At 32.2% G+C, this 13849-nt stretch overlaps 1 protein-coding gene across 1 annotated transcript in view; it reads left to right on the forward strand.

The window, feature by feature from the left end:
* Positions 1–13849, forward strand: part of LOC130669885 (putative sodium-dependent multivitamin transporter) — a 95140-nt gene that overhangs the window by 76487 nt on the left and 4804 nt on the right. The window contains exon 6 of the mRNA XM_057473026.1: positions 8074–8730. Coding sequence (XP_057329009.1) covers positions 8074–8730 — 657 coding nt within the window. The remainder of the gene's footprint in view (positions 1–8073; positions 8731–13849) is intronic.

Consider the following 13849-nt stretch of genomic DNA (forward strand, 5'->3'; position numbering starts at 1 on the left):
AATTGATATTATTTTTTTTTTAATTCCATTTCTATCGATTAATGACATTAAAAATTCAAAATTTGATTTTGAAATTGGATTAATGATAGATGTACCGTATCAGATCACTATCAAAGTAGAGTTAAATCATGGAGAAAACGCTAATAATTTGCTGTGAAAATATCATAAAGTCACAGTGCTAATACTACTAGGTTGTCATGGGATCACGGTAAATTCATGGTTAAACCACTATAAAATGACTGTGAAACTATTGTAAAGTCACTGAGTTAACACTATCGAATACTATGGAATCACAGTGAATTCGTAGTGAAATCACGATAAACTGACTGTGAACCCGTGATAAAGCCTCAGTGTTACCATTGTTGGGTAACCATTAATCGATAGCTGATCGACAGTAAAATTATCATGAAAGTATGGTAATTTAATTGTAACCTACAAAAGAATCACAAGTGAAATCACTATGGAACTACCATAAAATTACTGTAAAATTACTATATAACCAGAGTGACGAAATGGCACAAAACGACTGTGAATTCACTATGAAATTACCATCAATACACAGTAAACTTACGGTAAAATTGATTTCACTGTGATTTCACAGTAAGCCCGAATCCGCGAGGGATGCTAAGAAAAACAAAAAAAAAAGGTTTTTTTCAACCCACCCTAATGTATATTAAACCGATAGTTTGAGACATCGGTTTTTTTTTGTTGAAATAGCTTACATATGCCTTAAAGAGTCCCATGCAAATTTTGATTTTTTATATACACGATTTTTTCCCAAAATATATGACAAAAAAGATAGTTTGAGGACTGTCCCCAAACTATCTGATACGTCGGAGAATCGTCCTCGAACCATGCAACTAGGATAACGCATGCTTTGAGGATTATCCTCAAAGTCCCGTAATTTTGGGGTCAGTTACTTTGAGGACTGACCTCAAAGTATCGTTAGTTTGGGGACTGTTATTTTGAGGTCTGACTTTAATTTTACGTTTTAGCCAGCTCAAATACGACAATCACATACACACAATTAAGAAGAAAAAATCAGTTTGATTTATTCTATTCATTACCTTCAAAATAGTATTTGATAACTGTTTAGAATCACGACTTCACGTATTTTCGGCCAGAAAAAATAGAAAAAGTTTGTATTTGTAATTTTTTCTTTACTTCCCGCTGTGGAAATTCAAAATTTTCGAAAAAAAAGGGAAGTTATTGGTTTCAGTCCAATTCTCGAAAATCGAGTCTTCAACATATCTCGAGGTTTTGAGGTTCAAGAAAGCTATCCTAACTGTTTGCAGACAGACGTCCATCTGTCCGCACTTGTGTGTGTATGCGTGTGTGCACACGCGCGTGGGGGGTGTCTCAATTTTTTGTTCGACGACATGTTTGGATTGAATTGACTAATTTGGGCATACTTGGCGTCAGTCGAAAGAGTTCATTGAGCCTTTGAACTGACTAGTTTTCCAGTTATGCCAAAAATAGAAATTTTTTTAGGTTTTCGTTGCAAAATCCATAAGTCGCGTGACTGGTTAACAACTAAGTTTGATCAAGATTGCTGCAAAGCACGTGCAGATCAGTCGATTTATCCTAAAGATATCGTTCAACATAAATAACTTTTGTTCAGCGGAATGTATATTTTCGGTCCAATCGTCTTTTGAGCTCTAGGAGATCAAAAGTTTACTATTGATGACGTTTTCAAGTTCTGTCAGCTCGAAAACAGCGGGAAATTTTGAGGTTAGATCACAGGATCAAGCGTTTATCAGTTTTCTAAAATCTGTTCGATCTATATTTTGGCACATTCTACTCATACGAAAAAAATATAAATCCGGGATATACTTTGGCAAATCTGAGTATATGATGCATATATGAGACATATATATTCAATTTTGCTCGGATATATATTTTTTCATATGGGCGAAATCAACTAGTCACGAAAATGAAAGGATATTAGAAAAATTCAAAATTTTAAAGTGATTGTGTACAGGTTTTACTGGAAATAATAATGATCGTACAGCAAAAAAATAAAAACAAATTGTAGTTTTGAGTATCTAATTTTCAGATACGATCTGGAAAATTTATTATTTTTCACGGTTCTTGAGTAATTCTAAAAAAATCTCCGAAACAACAATATTCTAGGTTTTTTTTTAAGTTTTAAAAACAGTCTGTGGGCTTCGATAATTTTTTAACTTCCCGTTAAGAAATTAAAAGATTTTTAAAAAATTTCAGAAAGTGATTGTTTTCACCCCGATTTTCGAAAATTGAAATTTCGTCAGATGTGAACGTTTTGAGGTCCTACACAGAAAAAACAGTTAACTTGAATCAAGGAAAATATTCTTGATTCAAGAAATTTTTTTTGATCGATTCGGAAAATAAAAATTTACTTGCCCCAAGTAAACAATTATCTTCAAATTTTTGTCTTGAATCAAAATTTTTTTTCTCACGTCAACATATTTTTACGCTTAAATCAAAAAATTTTCACTTGTTCCAAGAGTTTATATTTCTTAAAGTGAGAGATATTTATTTTGGAGCAAGATACATTATTTTTTTTTAGCAATATTGCATTTTTTTGGTTAAAGAAAATAAAATTTCTCGGAACAAGTACTATTCTTTTTCACGCAAGTATTTTTGTATTCTCCGACCAAGAAAACAAAAGTTGCTTAAGCCAAGAGAAAAAATTTCTTGGGAGAAAAGATCGATATGGAGAAGGGAAAAGTCACCGGTGCTAGACAGCAGCAGCGGAAGTAGTTCGGTACTCGCCACGAGATCGCGCGTACGACATGTAGTGTCCCTGGTAAGGCATTTATTTCAGAAGTGTTAAATTCCAAATTTCATTGAGATATTGTTCGAGTGCTCTTCTGTCATTTGACAGAGCTACAAGAATCCTTTTGATATGTACTATAGTATATCCTATAATACATCATGACTTTAATATTTAATATTAAAGTTTACTTGAAATTCAAGTCTTGAATTATTTTGCTCGGAAAAAAAAACACAATAAATTACGTTTCAGATTAAAAAAAAAAAAGAATTAACACGTCAACCCGTTGGAGAGAGAATACATTTTTGACTAAGAAAAATTTAAGTCTTTATTGAAGAAGCAAACTTTTGGAGCAAGAAATTTGTTTTTCTTGGCCCAAGCAACTTTTATTTTCACTTAAGCAATTTATTTTTCGGAGCAAGAGAATTTTTTTCTTGGGCCAAGAGATTTTTTCTCGGCCCAAGGGTTTTTTTTTTTTTTCAATCAAGACGTTTATTTTTTGGAGCAAGAAAATTTTTTCCTTGGGCCAAGAAATTTTTTCTTAGCCCAAGTTAACTTTTTTTCGTTCAAAACTTGGATTTTTTGGAGTAAGAAAATTTTTTTTTTGGGGCAAGAAAAAGTTTTTTGGCCGAAGTTAAACTTTTTTTCGTTCAAAACGTTGATTTTTTGGCAAGAAATGACTTGTTTTCTTTAGCCAAGAATTTTTTTTCTTAAACCAAGAAATTTTCAATTTCGCTTTAAAAATAAATTTTTTTGGAGCAAAAGAATTTACTGTCTTGAACCAAAAAAAAGTTTTTGAATCAAGTGTTTTATTTTTATTGAATCAAGAAAGAAAATTCGGAAGACAATTTTTTTTTGAACCAAGTTAACTGTTTTTTCTGTGTAGAAAGCTATTCTATTTTCAGAATGTTGTCCGATTATCTGTACGTATGTGTGTGTGTGTGTGCGTGTACTCGACGAGGCCAAAAAAACATTTTTTTTAACTATACTGTGAAAAAATTAATCATGATGACCAAAAAAAATTATCGTGCAACTTTGTGCCCTTACTAATACTATTCATAGGTCCATCGTCGCAAGTTTCGATTTTCTTTTAATGAACGGGTGTTTGTTTCATAACTTTCAAACAATCGAGATAAACGAAATTGACTCAGAAACATTACTTGTAGGAAATTGAATGTTCTACAAAAAAGGTCCGTTTAAAATTTTCCATCAGATGAACTGTTTCCTTATAATCATGGCTTGAAAATTGGGATGATTATACAATTTGATTGTTCAACTTTGAAAATTTGTCATTAATGTAAAAATCAGTTTCCGAAAAGAAACGGTTCATCTAACGAAATATTTCAACTGGACTTTTTTTGTAGAGCATTCAATTTCCTATAAGTAATGTTTCTGAGTCAATTTCGTTTATCTCGATTGTTTGAAAGTTATGAAACAAAAACCCGTTCATTAAAAGAAAATAAAAAATTGCGATGATACACTAATCTTAATATTATTATTAAGAATTCAAACTTGCACGATAATTTTTTTTGGTCATCATTTTTTTCAACACTCGGTTTTCAAAAAGTGAACCGAAACCGATAACTTCTACTTTTTTTTTTCGTAATTTTGATTTTTCTCAGCGGAAAGTTAACAAAAAATATCATGTAAAATTTGAGTAAATAGTACTCTCAAAAGTTATAATTTTTGATACTATTTTATAAAATTTAGTGGAAATCCGTAAAAAATTCGGAAATTTAATAAACCAAATTTCCACTGACAAACTGAAATTTTATATGTTAGTTACAAATATATAAAACCAATAGTTTGAAGACCATTCTCCAATCAAACCGATAGTTTGAGGACTGGCTCGAAGTTTCCTTATATCTAACCGATACTTTGAGGATAGTTCTAACCCTCGCGGTTTTGGAAATACCGAAATAATACCGGAATTATACGGTATAAATACTGCATAAATATGGTCCCTGATTAAAAAGTATTTAAAATGATTTGTTTTTTAATCATTTTAAATACTTCTTAATCCTTCAAATCATTTCTAATCCTATCTCTTATGGACATTTAACGTGTGAAATCATTTTTAATCATTTTTTTTAATCAGGGGTATTATTCAAGTTATTTTGGCCAGTTTTTTTGCCGCATTACTACCAAAAATTTACGAAAAAAATTCAGAATATTTACGGTAATAAAACAGAAAAAATACGGTATTTTAACAGCATTAAAACCGTAATTATACAGCATATTTTCGGTATTTTTGCAGCATTAAACCGTTCTACCCGGAACAAAAATTATATATAATTATATAAAATTTTATTTAATTATATATAATTATATATAACATTATAAAGTTATATGTACAATAACTGTCATGAAAAAAAAAAAAAAAAAAAAAAACCCGCCAACTCGTGGGCTCGATCCCGGGTCCTAATGATTTAAAGCCTGATCTGTTAACCATTATGCCAAATCGCTTATTCGAAAGTCGATACTAATTGTATTTATATCTATACAAACAAACTTAAGAAAATTGAAAACCTCAATTTTCCCGGATTCTTATTTTCACTTACATTCTTTTGTTTCAATAAGAAATGTGTGAACTAACAGAATAAAATATAAAATTATACACTTTGCACATTTTCGATGATTTTAACCGCAGAAGCAAATATAAAATTAAACCAAATTTTTTACAATTTTTCATTATATCAGGATAAATCTGGCAAAATCGCAGGATATATACGGTATTATTACCAAAAAAATACGATTTTATTATTACAAAATTATCGTATTATTACGGTATTTATATAGCATTTTTTCGGTAAAAGTTCGGCATTTTTATAGTTTTTTTACGGCATTTTTTTGGTAAAAGTTCGGCATTTTTATAGTAATTTTACTATAATAATCTGGTAACTCTACAGTATGAGTACAGCAAAAAAACTGGCCAATATAACCATATTATTACCAAATTATTACGGTAAATTTTACTGCATCTGCTTCAAATGTCAACTTAACAAACATACCTTTTGGGTAACTCTAATGCCGGCGGTAAAAAAAATTTTAGGAATTTTTTTTGACAATGATAAATCATTGCAGATACAACAAAAAAAAAAATTTTGAAAAAATTTCAATTTCTTTCGATAATCGATCTTTTTGATCCAAGAAATGAAGATTATCGGTAAAAAAAACATTTTCAAATCGAAAAAATGAACAAAAACCGAGAAACTACCAATTATGGTGATTTTTGACAAAATCGATAAATTTAAAGCTTCGGGGCACTAAGAAAGAAAAATCGCAGCGATTTTAGATTTTCAGGGTTTTTTCAGGACACTTTGAGGTTGAAAAAAAGTCGAAGATATCCTTTGTTCATCCGCTATATCCAAAGTTATAGCAAGATTTCCGAATATCCTTAAATTTGTGAATTTTGACCTGTTTTTTACCAAACAATATCGCTTTAAAAAAAATTTTTCTATCAAATGCCACTAATTTTGCCTTATAGAGAATGTTTTCCAGTTTTCAAAACCCTGCTTCCATTCTCTGTACGACCAGTACATCCGGAGTTATTGATTATCAAAGCCAAAATGGGCTTTTTTGCTTTGATCAATGATAACTCGGCGCCAAATCGTCGTAGAGACTTTTTAAGGCCACCAAATTAAAGGGCATAAAATTTCCGAGTAAAGTCAGACAGTCGGATTATTCAAAAAAATTTATTGTCGCCCATAGAGGTATTGAAAGACCAGCAAAAATTTTGAAAATTTTTTTTTCGTTGGTTTTCTTATGATTACTCCGGAACCGTACATGATAAAAAATTTTGAGGTTCAGATCTGAAAACTAGAAACTTAAGGCTATAATTTGCCTTTTTTTAGATTTTTTATACGACCATTTTTCACCGAGTTACAGCATGTTGAAAATCACCTAAAAATTTCGGATTTTTTTTCTATCCCTTAATTTCTGTGACCAGTGTATTAACAATGTGTATTAAACCGATAATTTGAGGACAATTCTCCGAGTAAACCGATTGTTTGAGGACATTTTGATAGTTTGAGGACTGGCTGATAATTTCCTTATATCCGACCGTTACTCCCATTACGGGTCCAAACCATTAAACCGTTCACACTTTACGTGTGTGAAGAAATTCCAAAGAAAAAAAATCTGTCTATCGGTTGACCCTGCGGGCCAGCCCCAAAACTTCCCGCTGTTTTCGAGCTCAAGAACCTCGAAATATATATATATATATATATATATATATATATATATATATATATATATATATATATATATATATATATATATATATATATATATATATATATATATATATATATATATATATGTATATTTGTCCTCTCGAAGGAATATATGAGCATATATGTTTTGTAACGTTACATTTTATAATACTTATAATTATACTGAGGACTTGAATGAAGAGTTCAGTATCGACTATAAATTTCTGGTATTAATAGTGAGTATTAGGTAGACTACGGGTTAAGTTAGTATGGTGTAAGTGATTAGTATCTGATAAGTGTGATTCAAGTATGTCTGGAGTTGAGTATTGAGTACATGTGAGTATGGTTGCTTTTAGTTGTGTTTAATATGAAGTTCAGTTTACGGTACGTGCATGATGTGTTCACGAGCATTAGAATTTTTAAGTACGAATGAGTTGTGTGCGTGTGTAAGTAAGAGTAGTCTCCTATGGGACGTCTAGCTAAGTTATGGATAGTGACCAAGGTAACGTGCCTCCCAAGCAGTGATGACGCCTAGGCCTAGAGCCTACCCCTTTGGGTGACATGTCCGATTATTTAATTGATATTTGGTTATCCATTTTTGATTTTACTTCGGTCCATAACTTAGTTTACGAAGCTTCTTTCAACCTGGACTTACCTCAACCCTCTCTCCATAACCTAGCATACTGGGCGCACCAGGACGTGCTGCTATCACTATTCATTTTGATCATATCCGAAGGATACAGATTTTAGGTTTTAAGTTACAGTTACGGTTACACCGGTTGCTTATAATAAGGAAAATGGTCGGTTGGCGCTCGTCGGGATCTGAAAGAGATGAGGGAGCTGTTCAGTAAGCGAAGTGTAACGTAGTCTGTTTTGTGTCCCCGAATTTATTTAATTCGAGTATTGTATATATGAATTTATTTAATCTAGCACCGTTTAAGATATTTACGTTACAGTTCATATATGATACTTAAATAATCTTTCCAGGGCATGTTATTAGTATATACGATAATATATAATCATATCTTATTGTATATGATCTTATGTATTTTGCCATTGGGTTGTGAAGTTTGTACGACTAAATAATACCATAATAAATTTTAGGACACTTGGAGATGCTCGTAAAGCTCTTTGGATGAATATACCAATGACTTTGACAATGGCATTAACTATTTCTTTTGCAGGACTTGTACTTTATGCTTATTATGTAAATTGTGATCCAGTTATCGCGGGAGATATTAAGTCTTATGATATGTTAATGCCATACTTCGCAAAAAATCGCATGACCAAAATTCCTGCTCTCACTGGAATTTTCATAGCAGGTGTTTTTAGTGCAAGTCTTAGTACAGTTTCTGCAATGCTTAACTCGCTTGCAGCAATAGCTTTAGCAGATTATATAAAGCCACTATATCAGCGATTCGGCCGTCAGTTTCCTGATGAGAAAGCTGCATTTTATGGAAAAATTATGGGATTTATTATCGGGTTTGTTAGCATTTCTATTGCTTTTATAGCTTCAAGATTAGGCGCGCTCATCCAAGCAGTATTAGCTATAAACGGAGCATTCGGTGGTCCAATTCTGGGACTCTTCACTTTAGGAATGTTCGTAGAATCAGCAAACGAAACTGGAGCTGTTATTGGCACTATTATTTCTATCTCTTGCAATATGTGGATTGCTTTTTCACCAAAACCTATTACACCTACTCTACCGATGTCCATTGACAGGTGCTTCAATTCAACGAATCTCATTCAAGAAGATATAAGGTATTTATAACATGCATTTCTTGCTACAGCTACTTATTCTTACATGCGTTAATATACAATTTCCAATTTCTATCTTCAAAAAGAATGTTTTTTTTAAACAAAAAGTTAATTTGGGTAACAAAAGCTTCTAATTTAAGATTGATAAATAGCTTATATTTAACGTATTCATTTATTTCTTTGCAAGATGATGACAATTAATAGCGCACTGACTTTACCCTACTTCGAAAATCGGACAGATGCTTGTAGCTGTATGTATAAGACCCTATACGTAACTATAGCAGTCGTCATAAAACTCATTCATTCTTATAAAATTTCTATGGGAATTTATGAGAAACTATTGGATTCTATAAGATTTTCTGAACAGAGTACACTCATGCGTTATGGCAACTAATCTTATAGCGTAATATTTTTATGTAGAATAAATCTGGGAAACGGTAGGCCCTGCCGGTCAGCCCCAAAACATCCTACTGTATTCGTGTCAAGGCGCTCCAAAAAATTATTGTCAAAAAATTTTTAAACTCTTCGAGTTTGAAAATACTCTAAAGTACAGTTAAATCGTTTATTTGAGAAACCCCATAAGTCAAGAAAACAAAATTTTTCAGGAAACAAAAAAAACATTTTTTTGGAAAAACTTGACATTAAAATAATAAATAAATAATTGAATACAATAATGTTAGAGTCTCTGAAAAAGATTCCACCAAAAAAAATTTAATTTTTTAACTGAAACTACTTAAAAAAATTATTTGAAGGTCATTGACTTATGGGGTTTCTGAACCGAACGGAAAAAAAGTTATAAAATCATTGTTTTTTAAAATTTTTCCACTCAAATCATTTATTACACTGATAAAATGAAGTATTAAATATGTATTTGAACTCTGAAACTCGGAAATTACAAAAAATAATAATTAATTTCAACATTTTAATTAGTCAAATAACAGTCCATAATAAAACAACATTTGAAATTAATTTCCCAAAAAGCGTGAATTTTGAATAAAAAAAAAAAAAATTATTTCTGTAAAACTCAAACTTCATATGCTTATTTGAGTCATTGACTTATAGGGTTTCTCGATTAAATGAAATCGCTGTCACCCCGTTAAATTTGTTTTAACCGCTGATTTAATAAATATTTTGATTGATTTCTAGGAGGGACATCCGAAGAACCCAAAAATGCAAAAAAAAACCCAATTTCGTAAAAAACATGACTTATGGGATTTCTCAAATAAATTATTCATATATTACTTTGAGCTCTTGAAACTCAAAAACAGTTGTCATGCCTTGCACTACGATAATTCAAAAAATCGAATAAAGACTTAAAGAAACCCCGACATTTGTGGCACCAGCGAAGCGAGTGCTGCTGGTCGGGCGGGGGGAGGGGGGGGGCGCAGACATTAAATTCATTTATGTACAAAAAAATATCATTAAACATTTTCAAAAGATATACTTTTTCATTTTTTTTAAATTATTAAAGGCCCTGGGACGATAAGAATACCGAATGGGCCCAGAAAGGAATCGGACTCATAACTTCAGGAAATATAGTACCCATGAAATACTTCGATGCAGCAAGTTTCAGATTTTTATCTACTACCACGTTTGAATAAATCGAAAAATACTGAAAATTAGTCAAAATTGATATTCTCTGCGTCTTGTTAATCGAATGATCTAGTAACCGGATATATTTTGGGGCATAATGGTAGCGTTTTGGAAAAAAAAATAAGAGCCATATTTGTCCGTAAGAACCTAAAAACAACAAGACTTTATTCTTAATTTTGATTTTTAAGCGTGTAACGATAATCGTAAAAATATGAAATTATTTTTATTGAATTCCCCATTCAATTTCTAACGAAATTATGAGCTTATGGAATTTTTTTTAAGGGTACCACATATTGAAAAAAAAATGAAATCGATTTTTAGCACAAAAATCGATTTTTTTTTTATGATTAACTTCTAAAATGATAAAATACAAAGCTTTCGTGCATATTTTACTGGTAAAACCAACGAAATAAATTCAGAACGCTCATATAAAAGTAATTGTTTACATATAATGAACTATATTTATTATTATAATCTATATTTCTAACTATAATAATCAAACCTGTATCAAATACTGTTTACACAATTCAACTAGTTTTCAGATAATTTATACTTTCCCGCTCAACTTTCAGTTCATTCAGAAACCATGAGATGGCACTATAATTTGAAACTGGTAATACTGTTTTTAGGTAGATTTTTTTTTAAATTTAACTATTGTATCTGTCTTCATGGTCGATTTTTCAAGGAATTTCGTCATAAACTATCATAATTAGTTGAGTAGAGTTCAAAAATACCATTCGTTAAAAAATTTATGTATGTATATATAATATATATTAGGGTGCTTTTATTTATGCGACTATTTTTTTTTCGCTCCCATCCCGAAATTTTGTTGGAAATACCCCCAAAAAAATTCCCTGAGAGTTTGGACCTTTAATATTAATATTAAGTACTCGACCACGGCGTGTGAAGATTTCCCATTTAAAATACACGTAAACTTGGGTTTTTGTTTTTTAAACTTCTATAACTCCGCGGCATTTTATGATATTATCTCGCCCAAAGTCGCGATTTTCTCAGAATTAAATGCTCTACAAAAATGCCCATTGTCGCGAAGTCGTTACTCATATAGATGGGGTACTACGGACCACTAAATTGAATTTTTTCATAGAATTCTTGTTTTTTCTATAATATGATGTATCAAATGTACCTCTAATCCCTATGATTATCACTGGTCTTGTCATTACGATAGCGCCCACAGTTCTTATCGGATCTTAATTAAATTTTTTACACTTATTCTACAGGCGATTATCTTGATCGAATTCGAAGATGAGCTAAATCGCTCGATTAGTTTTGAAATAATAGCTGTTTGAAAATTTTACGATTTTTTGAAAATATCAGTTTGTATTCACTATTGAAGTTCATATAACATTAAAACTAAAACTAATAGACAATTTCGGTAAAAAGTATCTTAAAGCTTGTTTAGTGAGCTTTAATTTTTTACCTTAAACTTCATATTTTGACCATTTCTTCTAATTATTTGATAGCCTTAATAATTCTAATGGAATCAAAAAAACGTTGACAATATGGTGTTCATTCTACGTAACCTATACATTTCCCATTATGATACAATTTTGTCAGTTGTATTTTATTGTGAACAAAATAACCTGTAAATTTTACAATTATTTTATATTTTGAAAGCATTTCTTTTATTATTTATGATGTTTCAATCGTACCTGTACGTCCTATAATTATAACTGGTCTTGCCATCGTAATAGCAATCACAATTATGATCTCATACTAATTAAATTTTCTATACGTTGTTTACGTGAAGGTTAGTTTGGTACATTACCGATATAATGTTTTCTTAAATCAACAATCTGAAGTTCTCTATCGAAAATAGCCGTTGACTTTTTTTACCCTCCCGGGAAAAAATGATCAGGCCTGTCCATGTCTGTTCATGCATGTTCATGTCTGTTCATGTCTGAAGTGTTAAATACAGTCAGGCCTGATCATACGTGTCCATGCCTGGTCATGTCTGTTCATGTCTGAAGCGTTAAATACAGTCAGGTCTGATCATGCCTGTTCAGGCCTGATCATGTCTGTTCATGGCTGTTCATGGTTGTTCATGTCGGAAGCGTTAACTACGCTCAGGACTGATCATACCTGCCCATGCCTGGTCATGTCTGTTCATGTCTGAAGCGTTGAATAAGCTCAGGCCTGATCAGGCCTGTTCATGCCTGGTTATATCTGTTCATGTCTGTTCATAGATATAAAATTTTTTTGACCAAGAATTCATCACGTATAACCCGGGAAAAAAGGATCAGACCTGATCAGACATGAACAGGCATGAGTCTTAAGACTTTCAGTACTTGAAGTTCGTACGAGACCTATTTTCCAACTCAATCTCTTAGGTCAACAGGTAATGAGGCGAACTTTCAAGCGCAAGGTCCACGGTTTGAATCCTAGACACTCCCATATTTTTTATTTTTTTTTCATTTTTATAGAAATAATTATATATAATTGTATATAGTTATGCATAATTATATATAATTATGTAGGACCATTTTTTATATATAATTGTTTTACCAGAATGGGCATGAACAGACATGAACAGACCTGATCAGACCTGAACATGCCTAATCAGGCATGATCATTTTTCATGTCTGATCAGGCCTGAACATTTTTTCCCGGGTATGAACAGACATGAACAGACATAACCAGGCATGAACAGGCCTGATCAGGCCTGAGCTTATTCAACGCTTCAGACATGACCAGGCATGGGCAGGTATGATCAGTCCTGAGCGTAGTTAACGCTTCAGACATGAACAACCATGAACAGCCATGAACAGACATGATCAGGCCTGAACAGACATGATCAGACCTGACTGTATTTAACGCTTCAGACATGAACAGACATGACCAGGCATGGGCACGTATGATCAGGCCTGACTGTATTTAACACTTCAGACATGAACAGACATGAACATGCATGAACAGACATGGACAGGCATGGACAGGTATGATCAGGCCTAAACGCATATAACGCTTCAGACATGAACAGACATGGTCAGGCATGAACAGACATGAACAGCCATGAACAGGCCTGAGTGTATTTAACGCCTCAGACATGAACAGGTATGGACAGGTATGATCAGGCCTGATCATGTCTAATTTAAGGCCTGATCATACATGAACAGGCATGATCAGGTCTAATTTCAGGCCTGATCATACATGAACAGGCATGGTCAGGCCTGATCATTTTTTCCCGGGTCTGGCCAGAAAAAAGTACCGTTATGTAAGCCATTCACCATTTGTACGACAAACGGATTTATTGTAGATATGTTAGGGCCCTACCTTGCTAATGTGAATGACGCTACTATTATGAAAGACATGATTGATACTCCTAACGGTATTTGCAATCTACTGAAACCTGGTGATGTTTTTGTTGTTGATCGAGGATTTCGTGACGTTCAGGCGCACTTGGAACAAAAAGGTTATCAAGTGTTGATGATGGCATTAAAAGGCAAACGAAATCGTTTAACAACTGCTGAATCTAATGAGTCAAGATATGTCACAAAAATTCGTTGGGTAG

This window comes from Microplitis mediator, chromosome 6 (genome assembly GCF_029852145.1).
Source record: "Microplitis mediator isolate UGA2020A chromosome 6, iyMicMedi2.1, whole genome shotgun sequence".
Taxonomy (NCBI): Eukaryota; Metazoa; Arthropoda; class Insecta; order Hymenoptera; family Braconidae; genus Microplitis; species Microplitis mediator.